Genomic DNA, 13,621 nt, shown 5'->3' on the forward strand with positions numbered 1-13,621 from the left:
ATCAAGTCAATGTCTTTCCTGTCATGTTATACTGAGAAAACGGCGCTGGAAAAAGAGTGATGTCAGCCCCCTTTCTTATGCTTTACAGCCTCCAAAAACTAACTCTCTGTTTGTCTCACTTCCAACCCCTTCTCTCCAACTCCCTTCCTTGTTCTGCCCCTCCTTAGAGGTGTTTGCACAGACGAGTGCCGAGTGAGGAAACCAAGTCGTTGGATCGCTTTGCGCAAAATCCACTTCTCTCTCCTCCCTCCGCTCCAGCCTCTGGATCCCGCACAGCCCTCCTTCCCCTCCCCCCAGCGGTGTGGGGTTGACGATGTGTCTCTGTACTTCTAAGGTGGGAGGGGGCTACAAGCAGAGGATACCGTCAGATGCTTAGCTCTCTCCTTCTGCCTGACTCTCCTCTCTGGCTCCGCCAGGGTTGGTCTATAAGAAATAGCCGGAGCTGTGGCAGCGGCGAGAGGAAGCAGCGGAGGCGCGTAGACCCTGAAAGTCCGGGTGCTCGCGGTTACTCGCAACGCGGTCCCAGCCGGCCGGTCGTCAGCACCATGGACAGCAGCAGCGTCCCCAAGAACGCCAGCAATTGCACTGATCCCTTCACGCACTCTTCAAGTTGCTCCCCGGGACCCAACCCTAGTTCCTGGGTCAACTTCTCCCACTTAGAAGGCAACCTGTCCGACCCATGCGGTCCGAACCGCACCGAGCTGGGCGGGAGCGACAGCCTGTGCCCTTCGACCGGCAGTCCTTCCATGATCACGGCCATCACCATCATGGCCCTCTACTCCATTGTGTGCGTGGTGGGTCTCTTCGGAAACTTCCTGGTCATGTATGTGATTGTCAGGTAAGGAAGGCTACAGGGCTCCGAGTGTAGATTTCAGTGGCTAATAGGGGCATAAACGGTGTCCGGCGGGAGGGTGAGAAAAGGGAGGTGAACAGGGGAGAGTATGGAGGTGACAGTGGATGGAATGGTTGCTGTTTGAGTACAAAATCCTACTTTTCTATTCTTCGCTCCGTTGATAAAGACATAATCCAAAATTTTGGGAACGGAGAAGTTGCTCTGGTAAAACTATAAAGCTCTGGCAAAAAAAAAAAAAGTCTATCTTACAGCTTGCTTATACTGAGCCAAGAGGGCTCTCAGCTCTTGAGCACAGTGTCCCACAGTCCCTTCCAAAGGAGCTGTGGAAACAATAATTTGTGAATAATGGAAGAGAAATTCTAGTTATTTTACCCCTAATTGGGGAGAGGAGGGGCAGGTTTCCTGCTCAGTTCTTTTCAGAGATGAACCTTGGCAACTTTCCTACTCCTGCTGGTGCCAGGGTATTTTGCTGTACCACTGGCCTACCTTCCTCTTCCTTGGTCATAGCAGCCCTTATTCCACTCTTTCTTCCATCCTGAGGCCACACTCATAGAGGAAGTTTTTCTGGTGTCTTTCCACAGTAAATAGTGTCGTTTTGCTGTGACAAACATGACAGCTGTGTTGCCTAGACCAGTTTGCAGTTGGCAGCTGCAGATCTGCTAGGAGAGTCACAAACTGAATGGGGATAGGTAGGGTGGTTCAGAACTGCAGGACATGACAGTTTTTCAATGCCTCCAAAAGCTGAAACTAGTTAGAAGTGACCAAAGGCAGCATAATTCTGGATTATAAACTATTACATAAGAAGTAATTGTTGCTCTGGAAAAATTAAGCAGTGTCTTTATCCAATGAAATTGTTTCAAAAGAGTTCATGGCCCACTTTCTATTTGCCCAGATGTTCCAGGTTTATCTGGCAAAGAGTGTGCAAACTCTCAGCATTGAGATTGATGTAAATAGATTGTGTTAGTGTTGATGTGCATATTCAAATCCTACATGTTAATATGGAATACTATATTTTCACTTTTGTTGAAGTAGATAATTATTTTAATACTTTAAAATGGCTCCTGATTTAGGATTTTCTTTCTACTAGGGGTTCTATGTATGGAGCAAGCATGGCATTTTCATATTTGGCTACAATATTGGCTTCATCTATTCAGCAAGTATTGCAGGTTTCAATGGAGCTCTTTAATCGTTTAACAATCATTTTCTCCATTATGCTTCCATTATCAACGTGCTGCAAGTTGTTTATCAATTCTTTCTACTTTGATGTACGATTTCTTTAATTGATGATTGTTAAAGAGTAAAACTAATTTTCCTGATCTTTTGATGAGGAATAAGACAAGTAGTTTCTCTGAGAAAAGAGCACCATCTATTGCAAAGAAGGCTAACAACAAAAGGAAAAATGCAGGGAGAAAATCAATGGAAGAATTTATTTTTTAAAACATTACTTTATGTAATTCAATATAAAGCTTCATATAAAAGATAAAAACTGTCTCTTTTGCATTTATCATAATAAAAATAACAATTAAAGGTCTGCTTCATGAAGGGAAAATGTTTCTCATTTCTCCTAAGAAAATTCATAGACTCATGAGTTTATAGAGCTAGAAGGGAAACTAGAGTTTTTCTAGGCTAGGTGATTAAAATGTGGCAGAGAAAATATAAATGATTTCTCCAAGGACAGATAATTCATTAGTTCAGTACCATGGAATTGCTCTTAGCCAATATAATTTTGTGTTTATTAGAGTGGCAAATCATGATTTGAGTTAATTCAACTAGAAGAGTGACAGAGTAGGTTTAGATAATAATGTGGAAATAATAAATCAGTCCAAATTTATGTCTGTAATCCTGGATAATGAGGGATAAATAGAAATTACCAAACCATCTTGATACCCTGCCATCTCAAACATAATCTTTTATGCTCTGTTATTGCTTCTCTTGGTATTTTCCTTCCTGACTTTTCTCCTCTCTAGTTTATGCTTTTCTATAAAGCGAGAGCCAATAGAGCAGCAGCTGGCTGTGAAATAAGCAGATTGGTTTTATTCTAGTGTTTAAGAGATTACTACTTGGGTGAGTTTGTTCTAAAGGCATCAAAATGTAAAACCTCTGAACTTTTGATGACTTGGAAAAGGATGGTGACACTGTCTCTGAGAACATGATATTATGCTTTATTTTTCTGTGCTTAAAGTTTTAACAAAATACATTCACTTTTTTTATACAACAGAAACTAACCCAACATTGTAAAGCAATTATACTCCAATAAAGGTGTTAAAAGAAGATTAAAAAAAGGGCACCCCAAACACCACCTGTGGCAAGCCAGGTGTTTAATTCCAAAGTCAGGTAATCCTCTGGGTATATGACTGTGAAACAGAAAAATAGTTCAGTGACAAATGAAGTGATGAGGAAAGCCTCTGGGGAGTGAAGAAACTATATCTATTTAGCTGAGAAATTTAACTGGACTGTCTCCAGGCTGTGGTTATTTCACTACAAAATGATCAGTTCGGGGACATTATTGCCTCTGTTAGAAAGATGAATATAATGCTGCATCTATTAAAGTACTGAGGTGAAATGCTTACTTCCTGCTATTATTTTAAATTCAACAAATACTTTTGAATTTTCAAGTAGTTACGGTTTTCTAATCAGATTAAGATTACATTTATTAGAATGTCTTAACACATTGAGTGAACCATGAGGTTCGATGACTATGGCAACAAAATACAACAACAAAAATAACAGGTAATATAGATGCCATGAATGATTAATGATTTTCAGTTCTGTATCTTAACTCCACCATCATCATAACTTCACCAACAACATTATTAAATAATATAACTTAAGTAACATTCTTACACAGTGCTGTTCTAAGGAACATAAGGGAGGAAAAGAGATGCTGCTACATGATCTAAAATTTTAAAATTCAGATGTTAAATGATAGACTGTTATAACTGTTCATTATCTGAAAGCTTTTTTGGTTTTAAAGTACTTGCATGGTAACTATATATTAAAAATTACCACAGTTATTCTGGAAAAATAAGGCGATAAAATATTACAATATGTGGCAATCATTTAAAACGGGATAATAGTATATTATTGTCAAGAAGGTTTTAAAGAAAAAAAATCAATCAAAATAATACACAAAGTTATAGCCACCAGGAGTGTTTCACTTATTGAAAATATTTGACCAAAGTAAAGAATTAACCATAACTGTAAAAACTGATATAGTCCCAGATGTATTTATTTTGTGAGTTTTTTTTAAGATATTTGTCCATTTAGTTATGGTCTATGCAGACACTGTTGGAAAAAGTAAAGGGTTAGAAACTGTTAGATCTCTGGGGGCTATGTAAGCCAACCTTCCAAACAAAGTTCCAATGAAGAGTGCCAAATTATATGGCCTTCTTTTTTAAGATTATTTCTTAACTTGACGAGATGAATTCTCAATATTAGTTATCAGATAAGAGCATTTAAATATATGCAAGATGTTATTATCTTTGATTTCACTAAGAAGTATTTCTAATTTTAAAACATGTCCTATGATCTCTGTGTATTAAATATTATTAAATATTTGATTCAGGTTTAAAGTACAGAATGATCAGTGGAGAGCTCCTAGTAACATCTATCACAATGTGAACTGTAACTGCTGTTTCCCGTACAGGTGCTAATTCTGTTGGGAACACCTCTTTCTCAGTGTGTCCTGACAACACTAAATGGTTTTTCATTTCCTCCATTGTAAGCTATGTCTCTGTCATTTGCATAGAGTTATCACTGAGTTTCTTTTCCTTCTCTCCTTTCATGAATGAGCTATCTTATACTTTATGAAATATTTCCAACATAAAGAAATGTATAGAGAATAATATGATTCTTCACCTTTAAACATTATATATAATTATGATAATTATATATACCTCTAATAATATATATGTTATATTATATATAATATATATTTATATATACATAATACATAATTGTATATAATTTACATATTTTATACAATACATAGCGTAATATATAATATGTAATTGTATATACATAATAATATATAATACATATAAGAAGCCATCTCTCTTCTCCCATTATACTCCCTCCCCTGAGACTATCACTATTGTAAATTTGGTGGTTATTATTCATATACATATTTTAAAATTTTTATTTCACATGTGTGTTTCCACAAATGAAGGGTAATCATTTAAACATGCTCTTCAAACTGCATATATTATTTCTATTTTATATTAATGTTGATATACATAATTTCACTATTTGCCCAGAGTTGTTCTAGTTCCAGCAGATCAAGGATAGAAACAAATGTCAAACACAACAACATAAAAGCAAACAAACAAACAAAAACTCAGGTCATTACCCCTCTTATATCCTTTTACTTTATCTCTAAGGATGTGTTTTAAATTAATGTAAAGATTTCTTTGTGTTTTCCCATAGTGACAAATATTTCCATGTTACTTATCTACAATATTCAAAAAAATGTTTTCAGCAACTGCTGCAACAAATATATCTGTTCGTGAATGTAACCCAGGCATAATTTCTCCACTTCTGAAGGAAATAGAAATAATTTCTGACTACTTCAAAACGTCATTCAAGATAAATACTGGCAATATTTACTTTGGGGTTTTGTAAGCCTTGGAGGACCCCTTACACATAAAAGCTGAAATGTTATTTCTTCTAGTAATGCACTTTAGTTATGAATTGAAACCAAATTGTTTCAGTCAGCAGGAAAAGATAAACTCATTTCAATAGATAATAGCTGATTCACTTTGTTATAAAGCAGAAACTAACACACCATTGTAAAGCAATTATACTCCAATAAAGATGTTAAAAAAAAGAATACATATTTCTTAAGAATCCTGTCTTATAACTTCTGTTCTAAATCTTAGTTATAGAATTGTCATCATATAAATTAAAGCAAGTTGCTAAACACTAAAAACAAAAAGTAGCATTTTAAAATATATTGATAAGTATGAAGACTAAATGTTGAGTGGAATTTTAAAATATGAGACTCTCATTTTCTCCTAATTCATAGAGAAATTACCTGAATATTTGCCTTCAGAAATTAATCACATTCTGGATGTTGCATTGCAAAACTGATCAGAGAGATAGTGGCTGTACCGAATCTACCGAGTGAACCTTTATAAGCCAATAGGTAGGGCAGGTAGGGCTTTTACATATGATGAAACACGTGATGGGTTCCATCAGATGAGAGAGAGAGATCAATCTATTCTAGATATCAGATTCTGTCTAGGCAAGAATATTATCAAGTACAGTTTGCTTTTTTAATTCAATCATGTATTAGTTTGTCATTTGCATATATTTAAACTTCTGTTTTTAGAGATACAAGGGAATCAATTTAATTTTGAGAATTTTATTTCAATATGCAGAATTAAACGGACCACATAAGTTTTTAAATCAGGGCGCCATACCTAGGTATCTAGTAACTGATAATTGAAACATATGGATATCCATTTTGTTTTCAATTTTGTTTTCATTTTGTTCTCTAATTTTGTTTTCAATTTTATTCTCTAATTTTGATAAATGATAATACAAACATAAACTTGTCTTCATGCCATGAACTCACTGTCATATTTAATATGGAACTTAGCTTGTGGATTTTCTTCTTCAGCTGTTTTTAAAATATTCCCTTGAAGAATGTTGCATATGTAGTCCACCTTCATTATTCATAGATTCTGTATTTGCAAACAAGCTTACTTGCTAAAATTTATCTGTAACCCTAAACTCCGTATTCATGGGCTTTTGGGGTCTGTCACAGACAAGGGCAGAGTTGCTCTGATGGGCAAATTCCCAGCTGAGGTCAAACGAAACAACACTCTGCCTTCCTGTTTCAGCTCTCAGAGTGTAAATATTTCCTTTCTGAGGTCTAGTTAGGGCCACATTTTTAGCGTTTTTGAAGTTTTTGTTGTTGGTGATTTCACTGTTTAAAATGGCCCCAGGTGAGGCTTCCCTGGTGGCGCAGTGGTTGAGAGTCCGCCTGCCGATGCAGGGGACACGGGCGCGGAGCGGCTGGGCCCGTGAGCCATGGCCCCTGAGCCTGCACGTCCGGAGCCTGTGCTCTGCAACGGGAGAGGTCACAACAGTGAGAGACCAGTGTACCGCAAAAATAAATAATAATAATAAATAAATAAAATGGCCCCAGGTGGATTGACATGTACCCACTGTTATATTTAAAATAGAGAACCAACAAGGACAGTTTCCTGTATAGCACAGGAAACTCTGCTCAATATTCTGTAATAACCTAAATGGGAAAAGAATTTGAAAAAAAATAGATACATGCATAGGTATATCTGAAACACTTTGCTGTACACCTGAAGCTAACACAACATTGTTAATCTGCTATACTCCAATATAAAATAAAAATTTTTTAAATGACCCCAGGTGTAGTGTTGACGTGCTGTGCAGTGTCCTAAGCACAAGATGGCTGTGAGGTACCTAATGGAAAAAGGAGGCGTATTAGATAAGCTTCATGTGGGTGTTATAGGGGTGTTGGTCATGAGTTCAGAGTCAATGAATCAACAATATATATTAAATAATATGCCTTTAAACAGGAACACACATAACAGAACGTTATGTATTGATTAGTTGATGAAAATGTGATTGGAGGCTCACAGGAACCTCCCCCTGTATTTATTTGCTCTAGAAGCAAAGCTTCAGTCTTCTCTAATTCAGTAGGTAAAGTGAGTCTATAGAACAAAACTACCATGAATATTGAGAATTGACTGTACTAACTTTTTTTTTTCATTCTTTAAAATTTTACTTTCTATGTTTAAATTATAAGAGTAACAATCTATTTCCCATTCAAAGTTTGTGGACTTATGTGTAGGTATATATGTGTTTTATTTGAATTTATTATTTGCTGATATCAATCCACTGGTACAGCTCAGTTTTCATAATTTTGCATATTGAAATAAAATTCTCAAAATTAAATTGATTCCCTTATATTTCTAAAAATAGAAGTTTAAATATAATTGGGATTATGTAATAATCCCATGTGAATGTCTAGATTATACTTACAATTTAGGATTTAGTTCAGTTGTCTGAAGTCTTATGCTTCTATTTCCGGTGAAGATCTAAACTCCAGAAAGAAAACTTTCACCTAATAAGTAGTATGTAATTGCATTATAGTCATACAATCACAACTATTACTTGATACTTTTTGTTTGCTAATCACTTTATTTTTTAATTTTTTATTTTATATTGGAGTATAGTTCACTTACGATGTCATGTTAGTTTCAGGTGTACAGCAAAGTGATTTAGTTATACATACACCTATATCTATTCTTTTTCAGATTCTTTTCCCGTAGAGGTTATTACAGAACATTGAGAGGAGTTCCCTGTGTTGTACAGGAGGTCTTTGTTGATTATCTATTTTATATATAGTGTACTTGATACTTTTTCCTCAACAAACTTTGGAGTAAGTTTTAAGCCACAAAATTCTTACTCTAGTTTTCAATAAGAAACTAAACTGCCTACAATTTAATGGCTCCAGGTGTGTGAATTAGCCTGGTCCCTCCACACTGAGAAGGGTGAGAATGCTCAAATAAAGTAGGGACGTAATCTGGAACCTAAAAACCTATTTTATACCAAGATATTTTCATGAGCCGATGTAAAGTTTGGATTTAAATGATTCCAAGATAAGAATCTCACCTCATTTTACTATATTTAGGTGCACATACAACTCACACCCATCAGGTGAAGAGGGATCACCTCAGGGGGTGACAAATGTTTACTGTAAAGGGCCCTAAAGTAAATATTTTAGGCTTTGCAACCACATGGTCTCTGTCACAATTATTCCACTCTGCCATTGTAGCCCCAAAGTAGCCATGGACAAAATGCAAATGAATGGACATGACTATGTTCCAATAAAACTTTAGGTAGACACTAAAATTTGAATTTCCATATAATTTTCATGTGCCTCAAAATATTATTTTTCTCAACCATTAAAAATATATAACTTCCTACAAACTTATTTTTGTTTTTTGATTATTCTAACTGTGAAGATGTAAAAACTTAGCTCCTAAAATATTTCTCATTAATGACAAAAAAAAGATTGATTTTCTAACTAGCATTTTTTAATAATTTTACCTAATCTTTTAGTTGACTTTTATGAAAAGCCATACATTTGATTATCAGGAAAATAATCATGCCACACCTTCTTTTGTTAACTCATTTTACAAGAATGAAATGATTCTTCATTCAGTACAAAAAAATGCAAACCTTCATTTTGGTTTACTTGATTATACAATGCAAATTATTCCATAATAAGTGTTACCAAATTACTTCCTTGTAGCAGCCTCAGATTAAAAACAGCCAAACTAATTATTATACATATAAAAAAATTAAAATACAAATTAGAATGTAAAACCATTCTTAGCTGACAGATTTGTCCCACAAGCTGTCATTTGCCAAACTCTGGTACAAACGTGCTAAATAAAACTTAGTGGTCATAAAAGAGAACATATCTCCTTCTTCGGCAAATTTGATTGCATTTTGTTGTTTACTAGATGGAAACAAAGCATTTTGTAAAAATAACCTAGTACCACCTTGCAGTATTTTTCAACATGAGGAAATATCAATACAAAATGAAGTTTAACACAAATCAGAAAAGTGGTCATAGATTTTTATGACAGAGGATACTGCTTTTCTGAAACTGATGTTGAAGTTAAAATGGTTAAAATAGTAACCACACAGGATCATCTCCATGTCACCCCAGGTGTCCACCTTCAACCCCCAACTCTTCATCCAACCCAGACAAACCGCAATATTCATTACCACTCTTGGCCAGTGATTAAGGAGTAAGTGCTTAGAAAATTGCGGTTCTTAAAAATTTCCATCTATTGAATATGCTTTGTGGTTATCTTAAATCAGTGCAATTTTCTAGGCTTTTCCACAGTATTTTCATCTTCAGTCATTTGAAGCTTTCAGGAAAAATTGAAATTGTCATCTGTAAATTCACATTAACTTCTTAGCAAATATGAAATCTGTCCTCAAAGACACTTATGCCTACACACACACCCACCCCCATGCACCCAGACGGTGACTGGCAGCTTCATGGCCCTCCACCTCTCTTTAGGCCCTTAGAAGCACAAAAGCTCATTGTTTGGATTTTTTTTCATCTTCTTTTTGACTTACGTAACTTGCTCATTTTTTTAAAATTTGTTTTCTGTGGTTCTCAAAAGTCTCTTTGAAAAATGTTATTCCCTGTGTTTTAGAACTTTGACTGTCCAGCTGCATAAAGAGGACTAGGGTAAGCCTAGGTGTTCTGTGGTGTTTGTAATCCCTTGACTTCCTGCCCATGGTTTCCCTCAATCATTTCCTAAAACTCACTGAAATCTCCTCCCTGCCTGATTTCTCATCTTTAATTCAGTCCCCATCTGTATCCAAATGACTGCTTCTTTGACCACTTGTGTTCAGAGAGAACTTTCTAGCATGTACACGAATTCTTTAAATCAGCCAGATGGCCACCAGGTACAAGTTTGCAAGGAGAGCTGAGTTAAGGAGAGTTTTAACTGGGTGATAAAGAGTCCAGCTGAAGAATGCTACAGTTCCCAGAATCTCTTAGGTGAGATTTGGATCTAACTTCTAGCAAGAAATCCAGACAGGATAAAATGAATAATAAAAGTTGAATTTCTTTCCAATTAACTCATGGAACATCAGAGCTATTGCATAAATCCTTGCAACGCACTTAAGAGACAAAGAAGGAGAAGACCTCCCAGATATTCCCTTCCAGTGGTTCTCAATCTTGGTTGCACATCAGATTCACCTGGGAAGCCTTTAAAAAAAGGAAAGAAAGAAAACCCACTTCCACCTAAGGCTAATTAAATTAGAAACTCTGGGCATAACTCCCGGACAAGGGTAGGTCTAAAAGCTCCCTTGGTGAGTCTAACATGCAGTCAAGATTGGGACACACAGATCTGGACCAACCTACCTATTTCATGGATGAGAGAGCAGTCCTGTCTGACAAGGAAGTTTAAGAGATCTGTCCATGTTTCATTTCTCTGAACATTATGAAGCTGCTTGTAGAATAAATAGTAAATTAAACTACCTCCCAGAAAAGCTAAAGCTCACGATGTTTTAACAATTTTCCTAAAGTTGACCAATCATCTCCCTTCATAGCAGGCACACTGGCATGGAAACAGTGCTAATTCTGGAATGAGGAATACTAATCATATTCAACCTCACATAAATTTTAGGTCCAAATTAGATAAGATATATGGAAATGGGTGTTACATTCTCAAAGTGCTATATGAGAGACACGTTTTGTTATTTGCTTCCCTCCCACTGGGAATGTCTTCCCTTCCCTCCCACTGGGCTCACACCATCGGCATGCAAGATCTCAACATTCACCCACTACTCCTGCCTTACCCTAGATCAATCATATTATTATTCTTACATTTTGAAATGCAGTTTATCATTTTGGAATCACAGTTTCTGCAGAGGCAAGGCAAGGCGTTGCATGGGTGTTATTGTTGTCATTCTTTGATTCATTCCAATGCACTGGATCACTCCAATATCATTTTGTTTAGCAACCATGATGATGGGAAGAGAATTCTAAGGACACATAACTGCAGTTTACTTGGCTCCCTATTGATAAGTCTTTCTATATTATATGATAAGTTAATGGAGAAAAAAGACGCAAACCAATTATTTTTTTTGAAAAAGAATAGCTATTTTTAACTTAAATATTTCACATTTAAATCGGTGTTATAGTCCGAGTGTCTAAAGCAGAATCCAAGTCTAAATGCTGACTGCATATAGTGAAACTCCTTTTTACTCAGCAGAGTAGTTTACTTGAATTAAAAGAAATAACTTATAATAATGGTGTCCTTTGAACACGAGCTTTGGAAATTCAGGAATTTAACATACCATCCCTGTGAAAAGTCCTGGCTTCTGTTATGAGTCTGACTCACTAATCACAGTAAAACTGTTCAAAAAGATGGAGGTCTTCATGGAGGATGTATTTGTGATGGTACAGTGAGTCCATGTGAATGTCTATTCCTAACACCTTCCTAATGGATTTTTCCAGGACTTGCAAGGCAATGCCTGTCAACTTTTAAATCCGAGTAGTAAACTCTATAAATAAAGCAAGCACAAGATAGAAAATAATATCCTTGAGACCCACTCAAGAGAACTGAGAGTTCTCTGAGAGTATTCCAAGTACAGAAACTGTGGAACAAGGAGATCAGTGAAAGAAAAGGCCTTTGCTTCTGAGCATTTTTTCACTGAAACACTGGGTTCAGTGCCACTGAAATGTTGAGCATTTTGTGGGGGACTATTAATGTTAATTGAAAAATGCTGCTGGCAGTATAACCTGAACATCAGAACTTGACTGTGCCTGCCAAGAAGAACAAGGGAAATTTTTATCAACATTATAACTTAACACTTACTCAGCCCCATCAGCTCTAAAGAGGAAACCACATGGGTTGAAGGCATTTATATATGAGCATGTTTCTGATGATGTTGTTGATCCAACGCCGTGAAAATAAGAGGTTCTATTAAAAGCAGACAATGTTAATTGAGATCCTTCAAACAGTCATTCCTTCTGATGATAAAAGGAAGCTTATTTAACCACTTTGCAAAATAAGCAAAATAGATATTTAAAGAATAAATGTAATGCCTTAAAATTATATAGGACTTTAATTTTTTCATTACATTGAATAGTATAATTTTGTAAAATTTTTGTGAGTTTAAACAAGGAAAAAAATTGTAAGTCAAACTAATACTAAAGAAGATGAAACTGAAGCTCATTTATTTGCTATGTTTGTTCAACACTACTTACAAAGCACGCTCCTAGAAGCTCCGAAATCTACCACTGAGCAAAACAGACCCAGTCCTACCTCTCTCCAAAAGTACAGTCTAGTGGAAAAGAAAATTAAATCATTTCACCAGCTGATAAATGCCAAAGATAGGACCAGGATAACTAACCCAGTGTTCTTCAACCACACTATCAGACAAACACTATTCCCAAGGTTTATTACAATTACTGTAGCTTATCTTCCTCCATCTCCAAGCCTAGCAATGGGAAACCTTTTGATTTAAGTCTTTATTAATTTTCTGAATTTCGTTAAAGGTATTATTTATGTTTCAGATACAAGATAGAGAAAAGTGAGTGGAGAGAGCCTTGGTTAATTTTCATAGAACAATGAAACAGAATCCTATTGACCAGGATTTACAAGTATTTCTCAAAGCAGATGTTATAAACATTCCACAAATACTAAGGATAAAGCAATGGAATAGTAGAGTCTGGAATGAATGGGACTCACAGGAAGAAAATCTCAAGAACCGTTGCTGTAGGACATTCATTAGTGTGTCACTACACTGAAACAACGTCCATTTTATTTCTGAATACCCTGTCATACATAAACATAGGCAGCAGAAATCTCAAGTTAGAAGTCAGACCCAAAACTTCTGTTCTTTAAAATTACTACCCATTTTGTGGAATTTAGAATACAAGTATCAAAGGAGAAATTGATGCCATCTTTTGAAAAAGGATCATTACTCTGACAAAATGCAGACGTTTCCTGCCTATAAATAAATATGTCACATTCCCACAAAATACATTGGTACATTGGTACGAGTCAATGCCACAAAGCATACATTAAAATACAAACCACGCCAATGATAATTTCCACAAGAGTACTATTTTCTCAACACTTTAGAAACTCAAAAATAAGAACATATGAATGAATGAATGAACGTGCCCATCTACACACCCTTGCAGACCTACTAGAGAATGGACTTGAGGATATGGGGAGG

The 13,621-nt window shown here is 35.8% G+C and overlaps 1 protein-coding gene across 2 annotated transcripts in view; it reads left to right on the forward strand.

Annotated features, from left to right (window-relative positions):
* Positions 1 to 545: 545 nt before the first annotated feature.
* The window catches only part of OPRM1 (opioid receptor mu 1), a 158,641-nt gene continuing 145,565 nt past the window's right edge, over positions 546 to 13,621 (forward strand). For both annotated transcript variants that reach the window (XM_019951588.3, XM_073789758.1), the window contains exon 1: positions 546 to 838. In XM_019951588.3, coding sequence (XP_019807147.2) covers positions 546 to 838 — 293 coding nt within the window. The remainder of the gene's footprint in view (positions 839 to 13,621) is intronic.

The sequence above is a fragment of the Tursiops truncatus genome, chromosome 12 (assembly GCF_011762595.2).
Source record: "Tursiops truncatus isolate mTurTru1 chromosome 12, mTurTru1.mat.Y, whole genome shotgun sequence".
NCBI lineage: Eukaryota > Metazoa > Chordata > Mammalia > Artiodactyla > Delphinidae > Tursiops > Tursiops truncatus.